The sequence below is a fragment of the Lepidochelys olivacea genome (genome assembly GCF_965140295.1).
Source record: "Lepidochelys olivacea isolate rLepOli2 genome assembly, chromosome: 6".
Classification (NCBI taxonomy): domain Eukaryota; kingdom Metazoa; phylum Chordata; order Testudines; family Cheloniidae; genus Lepidochelys; species Lepidochelys olivacea.
Genome location: NC_140416.1, coordinates 30,003,704 through 30,025,772, shown reverse-complemented (window position 1 = coordinate 30,025,772; position 22,069 = coordinate 30,003,704). Strand labels below are relative to the sequence as shown.

Here is a 22,069-nt window from a genome sequence, read left to right as displayed (position 1 = left end):
GTGCGCAGCAATTTTTCAGGCTGTACAGTCCTTCAGGATCTTGCAGCCTGATCCCAGTGTGCCTGTGTGGACATGGCTCCTCCCTGTTCCCTGTGGGATATGTGCCTCCAGGGACACACCAAAGAAGCAATTGAAGCCAATTGCCCCTTTGCAACACACTGGTGGTTTGGTCTGCGTAACGTGAGGGAGGAAGGGGAAGGCTCTTTCCATCCCCCTGCACACCCATGCAAGGGCTAGGCATAAACTGATCCTGGCCTATTATTCCAGTGTCAGGGGATGTCCAACCACGTACCTGAGCTGAGGCCTAGGCTCCAATCCGAGCCAAGGATAAGAGGCTTATCACCCAAGCTGGAAACTGTCCTTTTTGCTCTATCCTGAGATAAAATGTGAATGTTCATGGAGTCAAACAGATACCATGTTGGGATGTATGTTGGGCTATGGAAGCAAGCGTGCCCTCATCTCAGAGCGTTTGTATCAGAGGAGGTGAACTTTGCTTGGTGGTTCTTCTAATAGATAACTCTCTCATAACCAAACATGTGCCCCTGTGCTATGCTTTCACCGGGAAAAGAAAGCAGTTCCACTGGAAATGGAACACTTTGGAACTCTTTAACACTTCCAGGTTACAAATGCAAATTCTTCCATTCATGTCCCACAGTCACAGCCACCCAGGAGAGCCTGATGGGGCTCCTTTCAGTGCTGCTCTTTAAGCCAGAAGGACTTTTGTTAAAGAATCTAGGGGCTTTTCTATGCACAAAGTTGCTGTGGTTTCACAATTTAGTTATTTGCATTGTGGTAGTAACTAGGAGCCCCAGTTTTATAGATCAAAAACCCAGTATACTAGGTTTTGAAAAACACAGAACCAAAAAGTCCCTGCCCCAAAGAACTTTAATGTGTGATGGAAAATTGATTAAGTTAAACTGGTGCAAAAGGCTCTGTGGACACTTACATCATTATAAGCCAGGCTTATTAGAAGTGGGGCTAGTAGCATGGCGTTATCATTAAGGTTACTTGTCACTTCCTATTATAAGACCTTGTATTCAGTTGATTATAACTGTGCCAAACTTTAGCCATTCTGGCTGAAATGTTCCATGCTGGGAGTCCGTCTCAAGCTGAATATTTTTGGAGAGTTTGAGTCAGTATGCTTCAGCCATTTCCAAGAATGAGGCTAGAAATACACTGTTTTGCTATTTAAAAAAATTCTGGCCACCTTTGAGAAGATCTAGCACCTCTGTGATTTGGAGCAGGGATTTCCTTTGAAAAATATCTGTTTGCATATGTTCAGTAGAGATTTCTTAACGTGTAGCAGCTACGATTGCTGAAGAGTCTGTGCTCAACAAGCATACTCATCTCCTCACAGCTCTTACATTTGACTGAGCAATGCTTTTTTTTTATCCTCACAGAGCAACTGAGTGTTCTCCGGCCCAGGGCTATTGGGTCAAGGTCAGACTTCCCCTGTAATGGTAGGTCCAGGCCAAGTTAGGGAGCTTGGCTCTCCTGTGCTTTCTGTGACATTGCTGCTGGTGCCCAGGCAGCATGAAGGAGGAAGCTGCCTGACAAGAATGCAGAGGGGACAAGAACTGGACCAAAGGGGAGGGAAAGGAATAGATTGGGGCAAGGAGCCAGGTGAGACAAGTATTGAAGATAGGGTAGGGGAAGAGAGAAACTGGAGGAGAGGAGGAGATTGGGACATGATGGACAAGGAGACTGAGAACCAGTTGAGGGAAGACGGAAGGCAGATCTGATGAGAAGTTGGTGTATGGGAGAAGAAGTGGGACTGGCTGGGCAAAGAGATTGAGACTGGAATGAGAAGACTAAGGCATGGAGATTGGGACTGAGTATGCAAATAGACTGGGACTGATTTGAGGATTCAGGGATGAGGAAGAAACGACAGGGACAGAGTCAGTTTAGCGGGAATGGCACAGAAAGGGTCAAGCTTGGGGGTAGTAGACAGAAGAGGCTGTGATCACTGTAGCATGCTTCTCTCTAGCCTGGAATGAAACCCAAGATTCCAGAGTCTCATCATTCCTCTGCTTTCAGCAAATATCTGAAAATCACTGGCAGAGTCTGTCTCGTCCCCCTGTAATGGTCGTCCACATGGAGGATGATCTACTATGGCTATCAGTTACTCCATTATCTCAAGTGGTAGAAGTCTTGCAGTGATCTGAAGGTTCCAACTGTGCTGATGAACCATCTGGGTGTCAATTTGAATTTCTGTTTTTTTCAGTTTGCTTTTTTTTTTTTTTTTTAAAGACTTAGGAAATTGCACACAAGCTATGTTAAAAGAACATTAAAGTTGCAAAGGCAAGTTATCAAAGGTTAGGAAGTTGTATTTCACTAAGAAGCTGTTATCTGTGTCTGTTATCATTTGTTGCAGAAATTGGAAGGTGTGTAGTGAATGAGGCAGGGGATGGCAGGAAGAGAAAAGATGGTCTCATGGTTTAGGCAGTTGAATGCCACGCTGGAGAAGTGGATTCTATACCTGCTTCTGCCACAAAGTTCCTGTGTGATGCTAGTCAAGTCACTTACATCAGACTTCTCACAAGTGGTCAGTAGTTGTGTGTTCATCATTTTCTGGGTGCATGATTTGAGACGTTGGGGTCTGATTTGTGGAAGTGCTGCTTGCTCACAATTGCAACTGAAATCAGTGGGAGCTGTGCTTTGAATATATAAAGTCCTTAAAAAAAGCTAAGTACTCTGAAAAATCAGGTCCTAGGCAGCTCAACTTGACACCCAAAATTAGCAGACCCTTTGGACCTTAATTTTTCTGTGCCTCATTTCCCCCTGTGTAAAGCAGAGATAATACCTCCTCATCTCACCAGAGTGTTGTGAAGATAAATGAATTAATATTTGTGAAGTTCTCCAATACTATAGTAATGAGCACCATAGAAATGGCCATGAGGAAATAAATAATTCTGTCTTCAGAGAAGGGTTTGAATAGTGTGCAGTAAATAAGGCCTGGGGCCACACGTTGAACAATGAGGATAAACAAAATGTAGAAAAGGTGCTCATTAAGTGAGCACTCTCCCTTCTGTGCAATGAAGGAAGTAGTGGTCCTGTGGAAAAACTAGTAAGTGATCATATAATTAAAGCCTGTATCAATGCATACATACAAGGGGGCCTAAGTAAGGTTGCATATCAATGTTAATTATGGCATTTTCTAACTTTTGAATTTTTGACTTTGCAGCTTAATATTTTTAATGCAGTTTTATGTGTGAAATATCTATGTAGCTTAAGTTGATTAGGAACAAATTAAGCTAAACTGAAATAAGCTATTCATAAACTGTAAAGTATTTTGCAGTAGGATTTTACACCAGTTTAACTAAACTGATTTAAGGCTACACTGATGCAGCTGTGCCGCTGTAAGATCTCCTGTGTAGCCGCTCTGTGCCGACAGAGAGAGCTCTCTCACTCCCAACAAGTGGCAGTAGCTATGTCGGTGGAAGAGCATCTCCTGCCAACATAGCATTGTCCATGCTCGCACTTCTGTCCGTGTAACTTATGTCGGTCAGGGGTATGGTTTTTTTGTTTTTTTTTCTACACCCCCGAGCGACAGAAGTTTTACCAACTAAAGTGCTAGGGTACGTATGGCCTAAGTTCACACCTTAATTTAACCCAATGCATCTTCCTCGTGTATGGTTTTGTGGGTGTCAGAGAGACTGAGCAGAAGATGGGTGAAAGGCAGAAAGTAGAACATAAAGGAGTCCCAAAAGAGCACATCTAAGTGCATTTTAGAGAATGCTGCACAATCACTTTAGCTATAGGAGAGAGAAAGGACAGAAACAAGGAAGAAGCATAGATGAAGACTATTCTTTGAAATGTTTTTTTTTTCTTGCAGGTGTTATATAGAACCCAGTCCTTTACTCCTTGTACAGGCAAAGCTCACCTAAAAGTCAATGGGCGTTTCTCTGTGTAAGATGTACAGGTTAGGGTACTTAATATTAGAGCTATTGATCAGTTACCAGATGGTAGAGGGAAGGAAAGGAAACTTTATAAGAACAGGTCAAAAATAAAACCGCACATAAATGTTGTAAGAACATAAGAATGGCCATACTGGGTCAGATCAGTAGCCCAGTATCCTGTCTTCTATCAGTGGCCAATGCCGGATGCTTCAGGGGGAATGAACAGAACAGGGCACTTTCATCCCCTGATTCATCCCATATCATCCAGTCCAGTGTTCTGGCAGTCAGAGGTTTAGGGACACCAGAGCATGGGATTGAATCCATGACCATTTTATCTAATAGCCACTGATGGACCTATGCTCCATGAATTTATCTAAATTTTTTTTTAAACCCATTTATATTTTTGGTCTTCACAACAACCCCTGGCAATGAGTTCCACAGGTTGACTGTGCGTTGTGTGAAAAAATACTTCCTTTTATTTGTTTTAAACCTGCTGCCTAATAATTTTGTTGGGTGACCCTTGGTGCTTGTGTTATGTGAAGGGATAATTAACACTTTCTTATTCACTTTCTCCACACCATTCATGATTTTATAGACATCCCTTTAGCTCTAGTCCCTTGAGTCCGAGGCAGCTGGCAAGGGTCAGCTGCAGGTTTTTAATTGCAGTGTAAACATACCTACAGAGATCACACTGTCTTATATTTGTTTGAGATAAGGACAATTACTGTATGCAGGCCTTGGAAGAGGTGATCCAAAATGGTGAATGTGTTCATCTTTTTTTTTTAAAAAAAGAGAGTTAAAATGCCAATTTTAAGCTTCTGTGAATTAGATAGTTATTTTCTTAATCTGTTTCAAAACTCACATTCTGAAGGAAAGTGATGGTAGTGCCAGTACATAGGGCAAATGATTCCTTACTATTGTTGAGATGATGCTCAATAAACTGACTTGGATTATGATAGCTGTGATTCCCACATGGAGAGCATAATTCTGAACTGGGAATAAAAGTAAGTGTAGAATGCAAGCAATGTAATGAGAGTGCCAGTTGGCACCTGATATGTTTATTGAGTCCTGGGAGTTACTAGAGTGATGTGGCTTTGAATCTGTGTGATTACAGCTGACAAGGGTATTTCCCTAGTTTCCATTTGAAAAGTGGCTGTCTTTTAAATCTGACATCATACTGAAAAAACATTGATTTCTTTGGAATGATTTAAATCACCAGTAGGCTACCGATCTTTCAGAGGGAGAAAGCAAAGTGGAAGCTTTTGCTGTATGACTGTAAATCAGAGTGTTTCATGGTACTTGGACCGGTTTGACCTTAAAAAACTGTTCCTGCTATAAGCAAGAGCTATTTGCGTTGTCCTCAAAACCCAAACAGCAGGGGTAGCCTTGGTCCTGTACTTTCACAGTATAACCATCATGCCTCTCATGAGCCTGCTGGGAGATGGGACACAGAACATCTCAAGATGTTTTTCAGATTGAGACCTGAGGTACAGATTATGTTGCTGTCTGCATTTGGTACACTGCTCTGATAAGGTAGAGGAAAATCACCCTTGAACATCTAACTGCTTGATTTTTTGCAGAGATTTTTAATGCATAAGCAGGTGTTTGCACAGAAACTAGAAACCCATTGAAAACATGGGATTGTGAATTCATGAAGCATGAGTTCTTTCTTGGATACAGAGAAGGCTATTACGAGAGAGATGAATAAAATTCAGGCTCAACTTCAATTTTTTAATAATACTGTTTATTAAAATTTTACATAGTGATAATACAAAACAATGTCAAGTAATTACACATCCATGAAAAATAAAACATGACACCATGGTTACTAATGTATCAAAAAGGTAAAATATGCTATGCGGTTGCATAAAAATGTTGATCTAATACCTCATACAAATTATCTTATTACACGTTAAATCCAGGATGGAAAGAAAGACAGCTTTGAATTTTGAGGCAGTAAATGAACTTAATCATCAATATAGAGAATAGGCTGGAAATCTAGCCAAGAACGCAATAAGATACTTGATTTTAACTGCTCAGATTCATGCTGTCCTGAGAGGCAGGGGATGGATTCCATCCATCCATACTTTTATTCTAAGCGTCAGAAACAAGAAGGGCCTCACTGTAAGCAAACCTCAGGAGTCTATTGTGCCTTTTATATCATGACTTTGAAACTAGCATTAAGTGACTGAATTAGAACAGGGACTAACGTGGTTGATGCATGTGTTTAAAAAAAATTGTCTACAAATATGTGTTAGCAATGGTCTTGAACTAAAACACACACTTCTCAATTCAGAAATAGTTTGGCTCTCTGGGCCAAACTTTTTGGCTCACCTAAGGAAGAATAGATTTGTATTATATAGTACATCAGAGAGAGACTCAGCTGTGAGCAGAGTGATATATTTTTGCATAAGTAAGCACACAATGAACTAGGGATCTGCCTGAGATGGCAAGAGTTCACTCTCTGTGACTGGTCCTTCTTTTTTCTTCACTGGCAACATCCTGTGAAACAAAGACATCATCAGCTTCAAGACAAATGTGTCTTATTAGAATACATTGGTTCAAAGCTTTGTAGTCCATCTCTGGATTCTTCTTGTGATTTAACTGCATGAAGGCTTATTCACCATATTAGTCACTGGCCTATTGTACTCCATTTCTTTGTTGTCAGATTAGTGTTGTTGGTATTATTTGTTTATATTACAGCAGGGCCCAGATGCCCCATAATGGCCTGATTTGGGGATTGTACTGACTCACAGTAAGAAGCAGTCGCTGCCCCAGATTGCTTAGTGTCTGATAGATATACCAGGCAAAGTGTGGAAGAAAGGAAGTATTATCATCCACATTTGTATAAACAGGGAACTGAAGACTATTAATCTAGAGTTGGTAACTTCAGAGACATTTTCGAGAGATGGTGACAACACAGGACACAGTCTCCGCAAGGGTGTTCCTTTGGGATGTGATTATGTGCTCCCTCCCCCCAAAAATGCAATGCTTATAAAAGACCTAATAACATGGTCTAGAGTCAGCCATGTTATGGGCAGGGGCTGTGTGAACTCCTCGGCATAGTTCTGTGACAACACCTTAGTCCTGATCTGTTTGAGCCGTCAGCCTCTCTTCAACAAAGACTGCCTGTCCTGCCAGACTCTGTGAAGATTTGGTGATGTGCATGAAGTGGAACTAATATGGAGATATTACATTTATTTTCACTTGCAACCTAAGCTGGGTCTCCACAGATGAAAATAGAAAAGGAGTACTTGTGGCACCTTAGAGACTAACCAATTTATTTGAGCATGAGCTTTCATGAGCTACAGCTCACTTCATCGGATGCATACTGTGGAAAGTGTAGAAGATCTTTTTATATACACACAAAGCATGAAACAATACCTCCTCCCACCCCACTCTCCTGCTGGTAATAGCTTATCTAAAGTGATCGCTCTCCTTACAATGTGTATGATAATCAAGTTGGGCCATTTCCAGCACAAATCCACCTTTTCTCACACACACACCCTCACACAGTGGGTTTGTGAGTGTGTGTGGGGGGTGTGTGTGTGTGTGTGTGTGTGTGTGAGAGAAAAGGTGGATTTGTGCTGGAAATGGCCCAACTTGATTATCATACACATTGTAAGGAGAGCGATCACTTTAGATAAGCTATTACCAGCAGGACAGTGGGGTGGAAGGAGGTATTGGTTCATATTCTCTCTGTATATATAAAGTCTGCTGCAGTTTCCACGATATGCATCCGATGAAGTGAGCTGTAGCTCACGAAAGCTCATGCTCAAATAAATTGGTTAGTCTCTAAGGTGCCACAAGTACTCCTTTTCTTTTTGCGAATACAGACTAACACGGCTGTTACTCTGAAACAGATGAAAATGTGCTCTGTAAACTGCTTTTGCCCTATTATGAGCTAGTGATGGGTGAACCTTAAAATGGTTAGGTGGGTGGACTAAGTTTGAGATCTCAAGTCTGAACACTTATCTGGAGCCTCTGGGATTCAAGAAAATAGTTTCTGAGTTTTCAACACAGATGCACTTGTGAGCATATAATTCTAGAAAGGGGGCTTTGTTACTCTTGTTTCACCATCCCTTTGAGTTCTCTCTCACCCTGCTCCCAAGCTCTCTTTCTCTTTCTAAGGCAATTCCTCCCCATGTGGGGGAAGGCAAGTATAGACTGCATACATGCAACCCTCCCACTTCGCAGTTCCACTGTGCATTGCTTATCACTTCTGTTTGGGGACGAATGCTAACCCTGTTTTAGTGCACAAGAGCAGATATAGTAACCGCAAGTTGTTGAAGTTTTATGTAATGCTGCATTTGAACACAGAAGCCAAACATGAGTGTGGAGAAAACCCCACAGAAACCTTTTTAGGAATAAAAATCTCCTTCCTTCTGTCCTGACTTTGGATTCACTTAGCATATTTATTTTACTGCATGTTACACCAGTTTCTTTGTTACAGTATCAGTATTGGCAACTTCAAGCATTCCAGAGTCATGAATCAACCCCCCTCTCCCATCATGAGATTTTAAAAATACTACAATTTGGGTTCTTTTGCTTTGTGATCTGGTGTCTGAGCCTTTAGGCTGCACTCAGGTCATGTTTTCAAGTTTTGCTCTGCAACCATAAAGGCTAGAAACTTAACTTTTATGTTTTTTTAAAAAGTAAGACTCACGTGACTCCAAGAGCTGAGGCTTTAAGAACAACGTCAAGATTTGCAATAAAATTATGAGAGTTGGCAACAATGGAATATGTAAAAGGCAAAACCAAGGCAGCTTTGCAGTGCCACAGTTGCAATTAGTGTTCAGTGTCTCCACTGTCTTATATTTTCCAGGAACTGAAGGGGGAGCAAATGAGTTTTCCTTGTTTTGCCCCATACACTGTCAAGAGAGCCTTAAACTGTTTTGTGAGACCTGTGATGTCCTTACTTGCCGCAACTGCCTTCTGACCGAACACAAGGAACACAGGTACCAAACATGAATTCCTTATTGACCCCACCTAAAAACAGTTAACTTGGCCTTGAAGTTGCAGACACCAAAATTCAAGGAAATCACAGGTTAATACAACTTTAACAGGCATGCCAAACTCAATTCACATGACTTGCACCTGAACAGCTTAATAGCCAGACATGCATGCTAACAGCCTCTGCAGCTCATGCCCTTCCAATTCCAGTGTCTATCCAACCACCATGTGCACATCCAGTTCCTCACAATCAGACTAACCTGAATTCTGGTCTTGGCATAGCTAAGAAATCTCACCAATAGATATACTTTTATTTAAAGAGTCTATAATGTATTATTTTTACAAAAAGAATTCTGAGGTCAACGTTGTGAGTTTGACTGTGATTGTGAGAAGGTGTGTGTGCGCCATGGGAAGTTTTATGTCGAAATTGAAGGAGATTTTTGTGAGGTGAGGCTGTGACTATGTGTGGGTAGTAATGCGTGGAACAGGACGGGTGGGATACAGAGGTGTTGGATGTCAGGGGATATAGAGAGTTGGTGATTAGAAGGGAAGGTGGGATCATGGCAAGGGGTTAGAAGGGAAGCAGAAGAATATGGGAAGCAAGTGAATGTGGGCAGTGAAAATGACGTATCTGTTTTACTGCAGCCTGTATTTAGGTGGTAGATGTATTTGCTCATGTACACCACAGGACGGGTGCTTTTTGAGTTTTAGGTGAACAATTTTGGATGCTCAGATTGAGGTCCCTTTGAAATTTTTCTATAAATATTAGTTTCTCATCAGTGCAGTCTAGCAGCTCAGGTTGTGAGATAGTAATATGGCCTGTAAGGTTTGTCTTGCATTATATATATTTTTTGAAATTAGCAAAGAATATTTTTTTGAAATAAATCCATAAGAAATACAAACCTGGCTTCTCTGACTGTCTGTAGTGTGTCCTTAGTTGCTCCTCTCCTAAATAGATTGATCCCAACTATGTTTTTATCTAGGTCTTAGGCACATGCACTTATTTAAGGCAAGACCATGCATGAACCTTTGTGTAGAGAAGAGGAAGGGTGAAAGGACCCATGTAAAAGCTAGGCATAGCTGGAATCTTTGTGGGGGAGTGTAGGGATTGTTCCTTTCCAACTCCCTTGCTGGGGGTTCATAGCCATCCAGAGGCTGTGGAGGAAAGCCCCTTACTCTAAACACCCTATGTGCTCACCAGCAGAGCTTGCTGGCCGCACAGAGAGAAATAATAAACTGCACCCAATAAAAGATAGTAGCAACAGGTGGAAAATAACAATGGGCAAATTCGTTTGGGATTGGTGCAGCTCCCAGTGTGTCCTGGCAGGCACAACTGAGCTCTTAATTCTATTCTGATTTATTATCAATCTGCTAAGTAACGACAATGCCTTATTGTAACCTAGCAAAGAAGGAAAAATATTTAGGGATGACCTGAAGAATGGCTAATTTGTGAACAGAACAGTAAACCATGTGAAACTTCCCTACTTTCCCAGGTTCATGCATCTTGAAGAGGCTTTGCAGAATCAGAGGGTTATCCTAGAAAATGTAACAGCCAAAGTGGAAGAGAGAAAAACTGGGATGCAGGTCTCAGCTAAACAGCTTGAAGACAGGTAACCGTCGCACATGACAGGAGGTATTCAGTAAAAATCCCGTTTCGGTTAAAATGCAGCTAGCCAGTGTTAGCTAAAGGTATGAGATTTTTTTTCTTTACACGTAGAAAATAATAGGTAGATTTAAATATCTCAAATATACCAATACAGTTAAACGGGCAAAGATGCCATTTCTCAGTACTACAGAACTGGGGCAGACTGAAAGAGTGTATGACAATTGACTGCAATTTCCAAAGATATTTTGATGTTATGTAGTAATACCGAAGTAGAAGAAGAAAAGATCAGAACTATCTATTATATAAAAATCTAGTACTTGTTTTTTCAACAAACCTGGCAACCAAGCTCTATGAACTAAAGCCATGTCTATCCTAGCACTTATGTTGGCAAATCATATGTTGCTCAGGAGTGTGAAAAAAAACACCTCCCGGAATGACATAAGTTTCACTGGCATAAGGGGTAGTGTACACAGTGCTATGTTGGCAGGAGAGCTTCTCCTGCTGACATAGCGACTGCCGCTCACTCGTTGGGGGTGGTTTAATTATATCGATGGGAGAGATCTCTCCCATCGGCATAGAGCGGCTACAGGAGAGATCTTACAGTGGCACAGCTGCATTAGTACAGCTGTGCCGCTATAAGATCTCTAGTGTAGACATAGCCTAAATGGTGTAACAGTAGAAGATAGTTCATTATATGAACTGATTTTCAGTTACTTATGCTGGATTTGTTTGCTGTCAGGCCAATTACATCCTGGTGATGTCAAGGAACTACGACGTGATCGGAATAACAGAGACTTGGTGGGATAACTCACATGACTGGAGTACTGTCATGGATGGTTATAAACTGTTCAGGAAGGACAGGCAGGGCAGAAAAGGTGGGGGAGTAGCACTGTATGTAAGGGAGCAGTATGACTGCTCAGAGCTCCGGTACGAAACTGCAGAAAAACCTGAGTGTCTCTGGATTAAGTTTAGAAGTGTGTGCAACAAGAGTGATGTAGTGGTGGGAGTCTGCTATAGACCACCGGACCAGGGGGATGAGGTGGATGAGGCTTTCTTCCGGCAGCTCACGGAAGCTACTAGATCGCATGCCCTGATTCTCATGGGTGACTTCAATTTTCCTGATATCTGCTGGGAGAGCAATACAGCGGTGCATAGACAATCCAGGAAGTTTTTGGAAAGCGTAGGGGACAATTTCCTGGCGCAAGTGCTAGAGGAGCCAACTAGGGGGGGCGCTTTTCTTGACCTGCTGCTCACAAACCGGGTAGAATTAGTGGGGGAAGCAAAAGTGGATGGGAATCTGGGAGGCAGTGACCATGAGTTGGTTGAGTTCAGGATCCTGACGCAGGGAAGAAAGGTAAGCAGCAGGATACGGACCCTGGACTTCAGGAAAGCAGACTTCGACTCCCTCAGGGAACGGATGGCCAGGATCCCCTGGGGGACTAACTTGAAGGGGAAAGGAGTCCAGGAGAGCTGTCTGTATTTCAAGGAATCCCTGTTGAGGTTACAGGGACAAACCATCCCAATGAGTCGAAAGAATAGTAAATATGGCAGGCGACCAGCTTGGCTTAATGGTGAAATCCTAGCGGATCTTAAACATAAAAAAGAAGCTTACCAGAAGTGGAAGGTTGGACATATGACCAGGGAAGAGTATAAAAATATTGCTCGGGCATGTAGGAATGTTATCAGGAGGGCCAAATCGCACCTGGAGCTGCAGCTAGCCAGAGATGTCAAGAGTAACAAGAAGGGTTTCTTCAGGTATATTGGCAACAAGAAGAAAGCCAAGGAATGTGTGGGCCCCTTACTGAATGAGGGAGGCAACCTAGTGACAGAGGACGTGGAAAAAGCTAATGTACTCAATGCTTTTTTTGCCTCTGTTTTCACTAACAAGGTCAGCTCCCAGACTGCTGCGCTGGGCATCACAACATGGGGAAGAGATGGCCAGCCCTCTGTGGAGATAGAGGTGGTTAGGGACTATTTAGAAAAGCTGGACGTGCACAAGTCCATGGGGCCGGACGAGTTGCATCCGAGAGTGCTGAAGGAATTGGCGGCTGTGATTGCAGAGCCACTGGCCATTATCTTTGAAAACTCGTGGCGAACCGGGGAAGTCCCGGATGACTGGAAAAAGGCTAATGTAGTGCCAATCTTTAAAAAAGGGAAGAAGGAGGATCCTGGGAACTACAGGCCAGTCAGCCTCACCTCAGTCCCTGGAAAAATCATGGAGCAGGTCCTCAAAGAATCAATCCTGAAGCACTTGCATAAGAGGAAAGTGATCAGGAACAGCCAGCATGGATTCACCAAGGGAAGGTCATGCCTGACTAATCTAATCGCCTTTTATGATGAGATTACTGGTTCTGTGGATGAAGGGAAAGCAGTGGATGTATTGTTTCTTGACTTTAGCAAAGCTTTAGACACGGTCTCCCACAGTATTCTTGTCAGCAAGTTAAGGAAGTATGGGCTGGATGAATGCACTATAAGGTGGATAGAAAGCTGGCTAGATTGTCGGGCTCAACGGGTAGTGATCAATGGCTCCATGTCTAGTTGGCAGCCGGTATCGAGTGGAGTGCCCCAAGGGTCGGTCCTGGGGCCGGTTTTGTTCAATATCTTCATAAATGATCTGGAGGATGGTGTGGATTGCACTCTCAGCAAATTTGCGGATGATACTAAACTGGGAGGAGTGGTAGATACGCTGGAGGGGAGGGATAGGATACAGAAGGACCTAGACAAATTGGAGGATTGGGCCAAAAGAAATCTGATGAGGTTCAATAAGGATAAGTGCAGGGTCCTGCACTTAGGACGGAAGAACCCAATGCACAGCTACAGACTAGGGACCGAATGGCTAGGCAGCAGTTCTGCGGAAAAGGACCTAGGGGTGACAGTGGACGAGAAGCTGGATATGAGTCAGCAGTGTGCCCTTGTTGCCAAGAAGGCCAATGGCATTTTGGGATGTATAAGTAGGCGCATAGCGAGCAGATCGAGGGACGTGATCGTTCCCCTCTATTCGACATTGGTGAGGCCTCATCTAGAGTACTGTGTCCAGTTTTGGGCCCCACACTTCAAGAAGGATGTGGATAAATTGGAGAGAGTCCAGCGAAGGGCAACAAAAATGATTAGGGGACTGGAACACATGAGTTATGAGGAGAGGCTGAGGGAGCTGGGATTGTTTAGCCTGCAGAAGAGAAGAATGAGGGGGGATTTGATAGCTGCTTTCAACCACCTGAAAGGGGGTTCCAAAGAGGATGGCTCTAGACTGTTCTCAATGGTAGCAGATGACAGAACGAGGAGTAATGGTCTCAAGTTGCAGTGGGGGAGGTTTAGATTGGATATTAGGAAAAACTTTTTCACTAAGAGGGTGGTGAAACACTGGAATGCGTTACCTAGGGAGGTGGTAGAATCTCCTTCCTTAGAGGTTTTTAAGGTCAGGCTTGACAAAGCCCTGGCTGGGATGATTTAACTGGGAATTGGTCCTGCTTTAAGCAGGGGGTTGGACTAGATGACCTTCTGGGGTCCCTTCCAACCCTGATATTCTATGATTCTATGAATTAATGGAAAAGTTGAGATCAGTTTTAAAACCCTCAAACCCATATAAAATCCATCTATACTGTAGTGTGGTATGAAGTAATTAATTAGACATTAATTTTTCTGAAAGTAAATTAAAGATATTTATTTGAGACTATTATTTTTCTTTCTTTTGCCTCTCTGTTGTCAGCTGTCCATCTGAACCATGTGAGGATTTCTGGTATGCAGAGGGTAGATGTAGTTTTCTCTGTTCCCCAGGGAGAAGAGTAAAGCAAGTAAAATATCCTAGAATCATAGAATATCAGGGTTTGGTAGGGACCTCAGGAGATCATCTAGTCCAACCCCCTGCTCAAAGCAGGACCAATCCCCAATTTTTGCCCCAGATTTCTAAATGGCTCCCTCAAAGATTGGACTCATAACCCTGGGTTTAGCAGGCCAATGCTCAAACCACTGAGCTATCCTTATCAGTAAATGTCAGTAAACGCACAAACCAAAACATTTCCATCCATGATCATTGACATTTACAGATAGGCAAAATAAAGAAAGTGCTGCTTGAGAACTTATGAAAGTTTGATTCAATTATATTTACTTGTACTTTTTGACATGCGATGCTGGAAATTTGTATTTAATGGTTATAAAGGTTTAATTTATTGAATCTCAATGTCTTCTGTTAAATAATTAGTGTCAGACCACCACATAATTTCCCACAACTGTGAAAATTTAAATAGATGATCATTTTTACAGATACTTAAAAACCATAATTTTGTGCAACTCTGAAAATTTAAATAGATACAAATAAAAATGCTTAAAACATCAATATTATCCATCAAAATTATAAAAAAATAAAATTAAATTCTGCCAACCTTAAATATTCTTGACTTGTGTTGTGTATATGAAGCAATTTTAGAAGACCAGTTGGGAAGTGTTTGAAAGCCTGATCTAGTTCCACTGAAATCAATGGGGATCTTTCCATTATCTTCAATGGAAGATGGATCAAGCCCTAAGTCTTTTATTAATTCTCAAATCTATTCTCATTGTAATTAATAACTATCAAATGCTGAATAAATGGAATGCTGATTGATTCATGAAGGTGTATTTATACTTTCCCCACAGGTTATTTGAAGTAAAACATTTGCACAGAAAAGTGGAAAATCAGATCAAAATGGCCAAGATGGTTTTGATGAATGAAATCAATAAACGAACAAATGACCTTCTAGAGCAACTTGAGGTAAGTGAGGATGATACCAGTGATACTGAGAAGTGGTTTAACAAGAGAGTTTTTCTGACATCGCCTTGGCAAGTTAAATCCTAACCCCAACCAGAAGAAAGAATATGTCTTGTGTAAGTTATAGTGTATCAGTTAAACAAAATATTTTTTCTCTCAAACTTAAAATGGGATCAGAGCTCAGCACTTTTCAGGGTTGAGCTCCCATCTGTTCCTGTGGAACTTGGAAGTGTCTGTTGCATAAGAAGGGAACCTATCTGTTAGCTCTGCTGTCTCTTTCTACTTGATGGCTCAAAGAGGTTCCAAATTTTCAGCAAGTGCCCGTCCAGACAATGCCTTTGATGATGCACACTGACTGTATATAGTAAGTATATCTGAACACTGGCTAAAGTTGTGCAGAACATATTATTTCTCATTATCACCAGAGAATTACCAGCGAGAGGAAACAGAAGTTGGAGCAACAACTTCAAGGCATCATGGTTTTAAACCGGCAGTTTGAACATGTGCAGAACTTTATCAACTGGGCAGTGTGCAGTAAAAACAGCATTCCATTCCTCTTCAGTAAGGAACTGGTAAGAGTAATACCCACTGTCTGGATTAGAGGAAATTGTGCAGTGGTACAATGAATGAAGATCCAGAAGGGTAACTTAATTAGGAACATAGTGAATCAGAAAGAAATGGGTCGTTAAGCCTTGTGAACCTGGCTTGAACTGTGCAGGAACCATAAGTCAGGGATCGGGGAGCCCTAAAAAGATAGGAGCCTACCAGGGCACTCCGCACACAAGGTCGGGGTGCAGGGGAAAGCCACATTCAGAATGGGGCTCTTGTTGCCTGCAAATAAAAACTAAGAGAAAACATATTGTGCAGCACAACATAAATCTGAATGTTGTCTGGGAGCCGAGGTTAGAGGAACTTTCTATGATATTGGGCTAAATTCATTCCCACTCAATGACTCTTTTAAGGATTTAATGTTTCTTCAACATTAAACGATAATGATTTTAAATCCACTGGATGAAACAATGATTCTTTGATTTTTCACCAGATTGTGTTTCAGATACAGCATTTGCTGGAGACAAATTGTAGCACAGAAGTAGGCCCTCCTTGGAAGATCAGATTCACTTGGGACCCTTCTTTCTGGACTAAACAATTGTCCAATTTAGGTAAGAAAAATACAGCATGATGACTATGATTTTCTGTATTAGATAAGTGCTGGTGCTCAAAGCTGTACTAGACACACCGATAAAGAAAGCCCCTGTCTCAAAGAGCTTTCCTTAGTTAAGAAATTGTGCAGGGCATGATAGTGTAAAATATAGTGTCTCGTTAAACCTTATTTCACTGCCATGGGGCACTTCAAAGCAGCTGAACGGCACTAAATGTCAAGTATTATTACACTGTGATGTACAATAGATCAGCTGTCCAAGAAAAAGAGTGCCCGATGCTGTAGATGTAAAGAACTTACACAGAATACTGTGCGATGGTAAATGATTCATAATAAAATCCCTTGTAAAATAGGAGGCCCCCAGGTGGTAAGTGCTGACTTAGTTAGATAAGGTCATGACAAAATGTGACCCCTTTGGTTATATGGGAGTTGCACAATAATAAACTGTGCAACTGACATTGCTTTGGTTTTGTGAAGAGTGGTGGTGGGGGTGTCTTTGTGTAAATGTCATCAATGATGGTCAGAAAACAGAACAGCTAATATACATTTAACTCAGAGGAGTAAAAGACACAGGAAGACATTACAGATTTTCAGGAACATACACTTATGGTATTTTATAATGATAATCTACAGAATACAATGACATAGCAAGCTGTTTGTGTGCTTTATTACATAATAGACAAGGTGGGTGTGGTAATACCTTATACAATACCTTATATGGATTCTATAGGATACCCCATAAAAGGTTTAACTTCACCCACCTTATTTCTCATATCCTGGGACCAGTATGGCTAGAACAACTTATTATGTAATGATGTATTAATTTCAAGCTGTTTGCTATGTGATTGTGTCCTAATTATTTGAAAGTTTATTATGAGAAGGAAATAAGTGACGGGTAAGAGCTGGGCATGTTAATTCCAGTATTTATTAGAGTACATTAAAACAAAACCCAAACCACAAATTATAAGTTACTCTGTAGATGCCTTTGTTATTCATGAAGTATATTTGATTGAACATAAACAATTAACTGAAATGACATACATTGTAGTAACACTCAATGCCAAATTCAAATCAAGAGGTTTATTTTTGCCTGTTTTGTGCCAAATACCGTTTTGAGCAAACTGGCCCCCGTCCCCTAGCAAGTGGCAGCTTTGTACTATTCCAGTGGCCCTAAAATCAACCTGGTCAGTCAGTGGAGGATTCCCTGGGTGGAAAAGAGCCACTGTGGCAAGTCCTATACCATTCCTTCCTGTCTTCCACAGAATGGCCTTGGCTGGGGCATCCCTATGCTCCAGTCATCCCCTGCTGCTGGATGGTCTTGGGACCTGACCAGTGCCTGGCACAGTCAGGATTGGGGAGCACAAAGGTGGCTTAAAGACAACTTTGTTTCCCCCAGACACACTGCAGTGGATGCACAAGACATGGTGGACCTAAGGATGGGCCTGTTGTATATCTATTTATATAATATATATGCATACATTCAATCTTGTGCCTTCCACCCGCTATACATTGGCTGGCTGCAGTAGGTTTTTCCAGTAATCCAGTTCAGTCTTCTGATCAAACATCTAAAAGGCATTCCTCATCCCATTTTAAGACATTTAACACTAGACTGCATAAAGGACTAGAAAATATACTGTAGGGAATAATCCTGTACTTTCAGAGGGATTGACAAGATCACCTTATAGGCCGTGTCTGTCTTCTGTGATTTTATGATTCTCTTCTACATGACATCCATCCAACTTATTTGTCTTACTTTCATTCTGAAAACAAATATTCCGTGTGCCTATGTTTATGGATGAGAACTTAAGTGTATACGTTAGTAAAAAATGGTAGCTTTCGCCACATCCATCAGTTAAAATAATGGGAGTTGAGTGGCAATTTTTCAAAGCAGTGACTGGTGTTTTAATCATGAGTCCAATTGACATCAGGGAGTTCTGTGGGATTTAAAATCATGCAAAATTCTTAGAAAATGTATCCTCAATGGTTTTGTTTAGTGGAAAAGATAGAAGAAAATGAGAAGTTATCCTAAAGGGCTTTTTAAACAGGATTTGAGTCATTTCAAAATTGAACCTGAGACAAAGAAATTGCCTTTGTAGAATTTACCCATAAAGTAGTAAATTAAACAGTTTGTCAAGATCCCAGTTCCTTGGCTAGGAACAAGTGAAGGTAGAAGTTAATTGTATCGAAAGTAATTGTACTGCTTTCACAGGTGGCTTAACAATGGAAGGTGGACACACTCCTCATTCAGATGTCCCAACCTTTGGAAATGTACAAGGATTACAGACATCAATGTATCATGGACAACATTCGCCAGCACCACAGCTTGAGGCTATCCATAACCAGTCACATCAGTTTCCACCTCCTGTTCAGTCTCCTACACCAGCGTGTTGCTCCCATTGCCTCAACATCCCTCACATGAATAAGGGTCAGCGTCTTCAGCACAAGATGAGCCGCCATCATCAGAATTTTAGACATCCTCTTGAAATGCAACAGCAGCCGCCACTGCATTTCCCACTGCAATACAACGTTCAGCAGCATGAAAAAGAGCAGAGGGGCACACCTCAGCCTTTGAAAATAATGCAGCCTTGTCTACAGCAACCATCCCATTCAGAGCAGGATAATGTGTCTGTGAGGATGGGAAAACATTTGCAAGCTCAACAGCCACAGCAGACTCCACATCCAGTTTACACGGTTCCCCCACAAGATGTTCATCAGGTTCACACTGGTCATGTGCAACAATTGCACACCCAGCCTGCTTTGCAGACTCCAGCTGTGCAAGTGCAGCTTGGTCATCTTCAGAAGCTGAAGCTTAACCACATGCAGCAGCAACCGCAGCCACTGCCTCCCCCAGCCAGTCAGAATGAAAACGCTCATGAACAAGTCATACAACAGAGTTTGGACATAATGCACCACCAGTTTGAACTGGAAGAAATGAAAAAGGATTTGGAGCTTCTCCTTCAGGCTCAAGGGCAACCAAGCTTGCAGCTGAATCAAGCCAAACAGCCTCAGCCTGTTCAGCAAACCATTGTTGGACAGATAAACTACATAGTGAGGCAACCAGCCCCAGTTCAGCAGCAAATCCAAGATGAAGTGCAACAAGTAAGTTTTCCAGACCATCCCTTCCCCCCAATGCATTTGGTCAGCACTGGCTCAGAGCTTGAGACTGAGAGGATAAAGGTAGACATTTCAGTGTTGTTAACCAACTTACTGTAAATGCAACAGATCTGATAGCAGCTTTAGTTGTGAAGCATAACTCAGGTAGTTTTGAGAGTTTATATTTGGAATATGCTAATTTAAATGTATGGAAATCACTTTGCCACCATTTTGGGTGGTTAAAACTTTATTATTTACAGTACAAGTTATTTTCTTCTTGTGAATATTTATGTAACAGTACGGACTCAAACCTCAGCTGAGATCCAGGCCCTGTTGTGCTAGGTGCTGTACATACACAACAAGAAGTAGTTCCTGTTCCAAAGATCTTACATTCTAAAGAGACAAGACAGACAAAAGGTGGAGAAAATAAGTGTCGTTATTCCCATTTTACGATGGGGAACTGAAGGACAGAGATATTAAATGACCTGCTGAAGGTCACACAGGAAGTTTGTTGCAGATCTGGGAACAGAGCCCAGATCTCCTGAGCCACAGTCCAGAGCCTTAATCACAAAACCACTCTGCCTTTCTTTTGCTAAATAACAGGAGTGGCCAAATTTACTGATCCTCTGAGCCGCATACAATAATCTTCAGAAGTCTGAGAGCTGCAAGGCATGCACAACCTGCCCTGTGGGCCGGCGCCTGCTGGGGCATGGGGCTAAAGCCCTAAGATCCCCGTCCCTGCAGGGCAGAAGCCCCTAGTCCCACCACCCCACCACAGGGCAGAAGCCACAATCTCCCCCCACCCAGTCTAGTAGATGAAGAATGGGGGTGTCTGGGGGGCTCCATGAGCTGCACTTTAACTGTAAAAAGAGCCACTTGCGGCTCAGGAGCTGCAGTTTGACCATGCGTGCTACATAATATCAGTAAATGACAGTGTCACATAGGCAAGTGAAGGGAATAAAACAGAGTCAGAGCAGTATAGGTGATGGGTTACAGTAAGTGTACATTCCCTGTTCGCTGATTTTTCATCCAGCAGGAGACCACGCTAGATAATACACTAGAATTCTGTAAAATGAGCCATATTCTCCCCTTCCTGCCCTCAGTCAGAACCATATAATTAAAGTCTAGAACTGAGCCTGGTGGCAGCCATGGTGGCCAACTCGGGCAATATGGCTAAAAGCTTCCCAGACCCCATTAGGCAAAGCCTGCACAAAGAGATGGCTCTTACAATGCACTCAAAAGATGGTGGGAGCTCTGGAAGATCTCCCAAGAAATGAATTCCACAGTCATGATTCTTTCACTTGGTAAACTCTGCCCAGGCCTAAGTGCTGTAAACTTCAACCATCTTCCAAAGTGCTCACATTGGTTTTAGCTGTCATGGCAGATAGTGTGTGGGAATACCTGGATTTTAGACCATTCAAGGTAGATTCTGTACAGGATTTTCCCCATGATGTACTACGGCTATATCTACACTATGGACCTGATAGTAGCACACCTGTACTGCTGCAGCTGGGCTGCTGTGCGGTCTCCTGTGTAGCCGCTCTATGCCTGCAGGAGAGCGCTCTCCCACTAGCATCATTAAACCACTCCCAATGAGTGGCAGTAGCTATGTTGGCAGGAGACGGTCTTCTGCTGACATACCGCTGTTCACGCCAGCGCTTTTGTCAGTCAAACTTGTGTCAGTCAGTGGTGGTTTTTTCCACACTCCTGATTGACAAAAGTTTTGCCAACAAAAGTACTAGTATAGACAAAAGCCTAAGAGGGAGATCAGTTTCTCTCTCTTTCTCTCTCTCTCCCCCTCCCCCTCCCCTTTTGGGTTATTTTGAGTGTCTTTAAAACAATAGTGTTGTTAAAAGGAATTTTCATGGTTTTAATATTTCACGTGCAGTGTGCTGATGTTATCTTCCTACCATTTACTGGATCTGAGTTCCTGGAAATATTGAAATCTTATCCTTTCATCATAGGTTTGTGAGGATTCTGCTGAACTAGAAAGTGAAAAGCCAGTGCTTCCTCTTGATAGAAATGTTATTCCAGCTCCGTCACAACCATTAGCTGAAGAAACCACTGTCAGCAGTCCCTCCTCAGAGAGCACCTTGCAACACCCCTCTTTGAATCCAGTGAGGAAGGTACACAAAGCTTTTCAAAATCCTTTTTAAGAGAACATGTACTTTTATAGTAGTGAATGTCATGTGATACTTCTACTGGAGTTCACATCCAAGCTGAAGGATTTAAATGTCTGGCTTATGTTCTGTCAGCACAATGGCTTGCAAATAACCAGGCAATTTTCAAAGCTGGTTACAGCTGCTTCTTCTCCCCTCCCTTTATTCTAACCCTCTTTATTTACTTTATGTATTATGATGAATCTGGTATTTTGGTATATATGTTGCATTTTGGAAAAAAAATAAAAATTAGAAATGAAAAAAGATGGTTGCAACCTAATAGAGTTTGCATCCACCTCTAACTTAGTTACAAGCCATCTTACAATCATGACCTGTTAACTGTCTATGGGGGCATCTATAACCTGGATGCGTCTAACATCGCTGTTAAAAATGTAAATAAATACAGCAATGGACATGCTACAGCTATGGTGGTAGTTAAGCAGCGTTCTGATAGAATCA

General features: G+C 42.0%; 1 protein-coding gene across 2 annotated transcripts in view; it reads left to right on the top strand.

The window, feature by feature from the left end:
• TRIM66 (tripartite motif containing 66) overlaps nt 1–22,069 on the top strand; it is an 84,009-nt gene that overhangs the window by 29,404 nt on the left and 32,536 nt on the right. For both annotated transcript variants that reach the window (XM_084631646.1, XM_084631645.1), the window contains 7 exons: nt 8,725–8,857; nt 10,346–10,462; nt 15,088–15,202; nt 15,625–15,771; nt 16,242–16,359; nt 18,568–19,457; nt 21,416–21,577. In XM_084631646.1, coding sequence (XP_084487772.1) covers nt 8,725–8,857; nt 10,346–10,462; nt 15,088–15,202; nt 15,625–15,771; nt 16,242–16,359; nt 18,568–19,457; nt 21,416–21,577 — 1,682 coding nt within the window. The remainder of the gene's footprint in view (nt 1–8,724; nt 8,858–10,345; nt 10,463–15,087; nt 15,203–15,624; nt 15,772–16,241; nt 16,360–18,567; nt 19,458–21,415; nt 21,578–22,069) is intronic.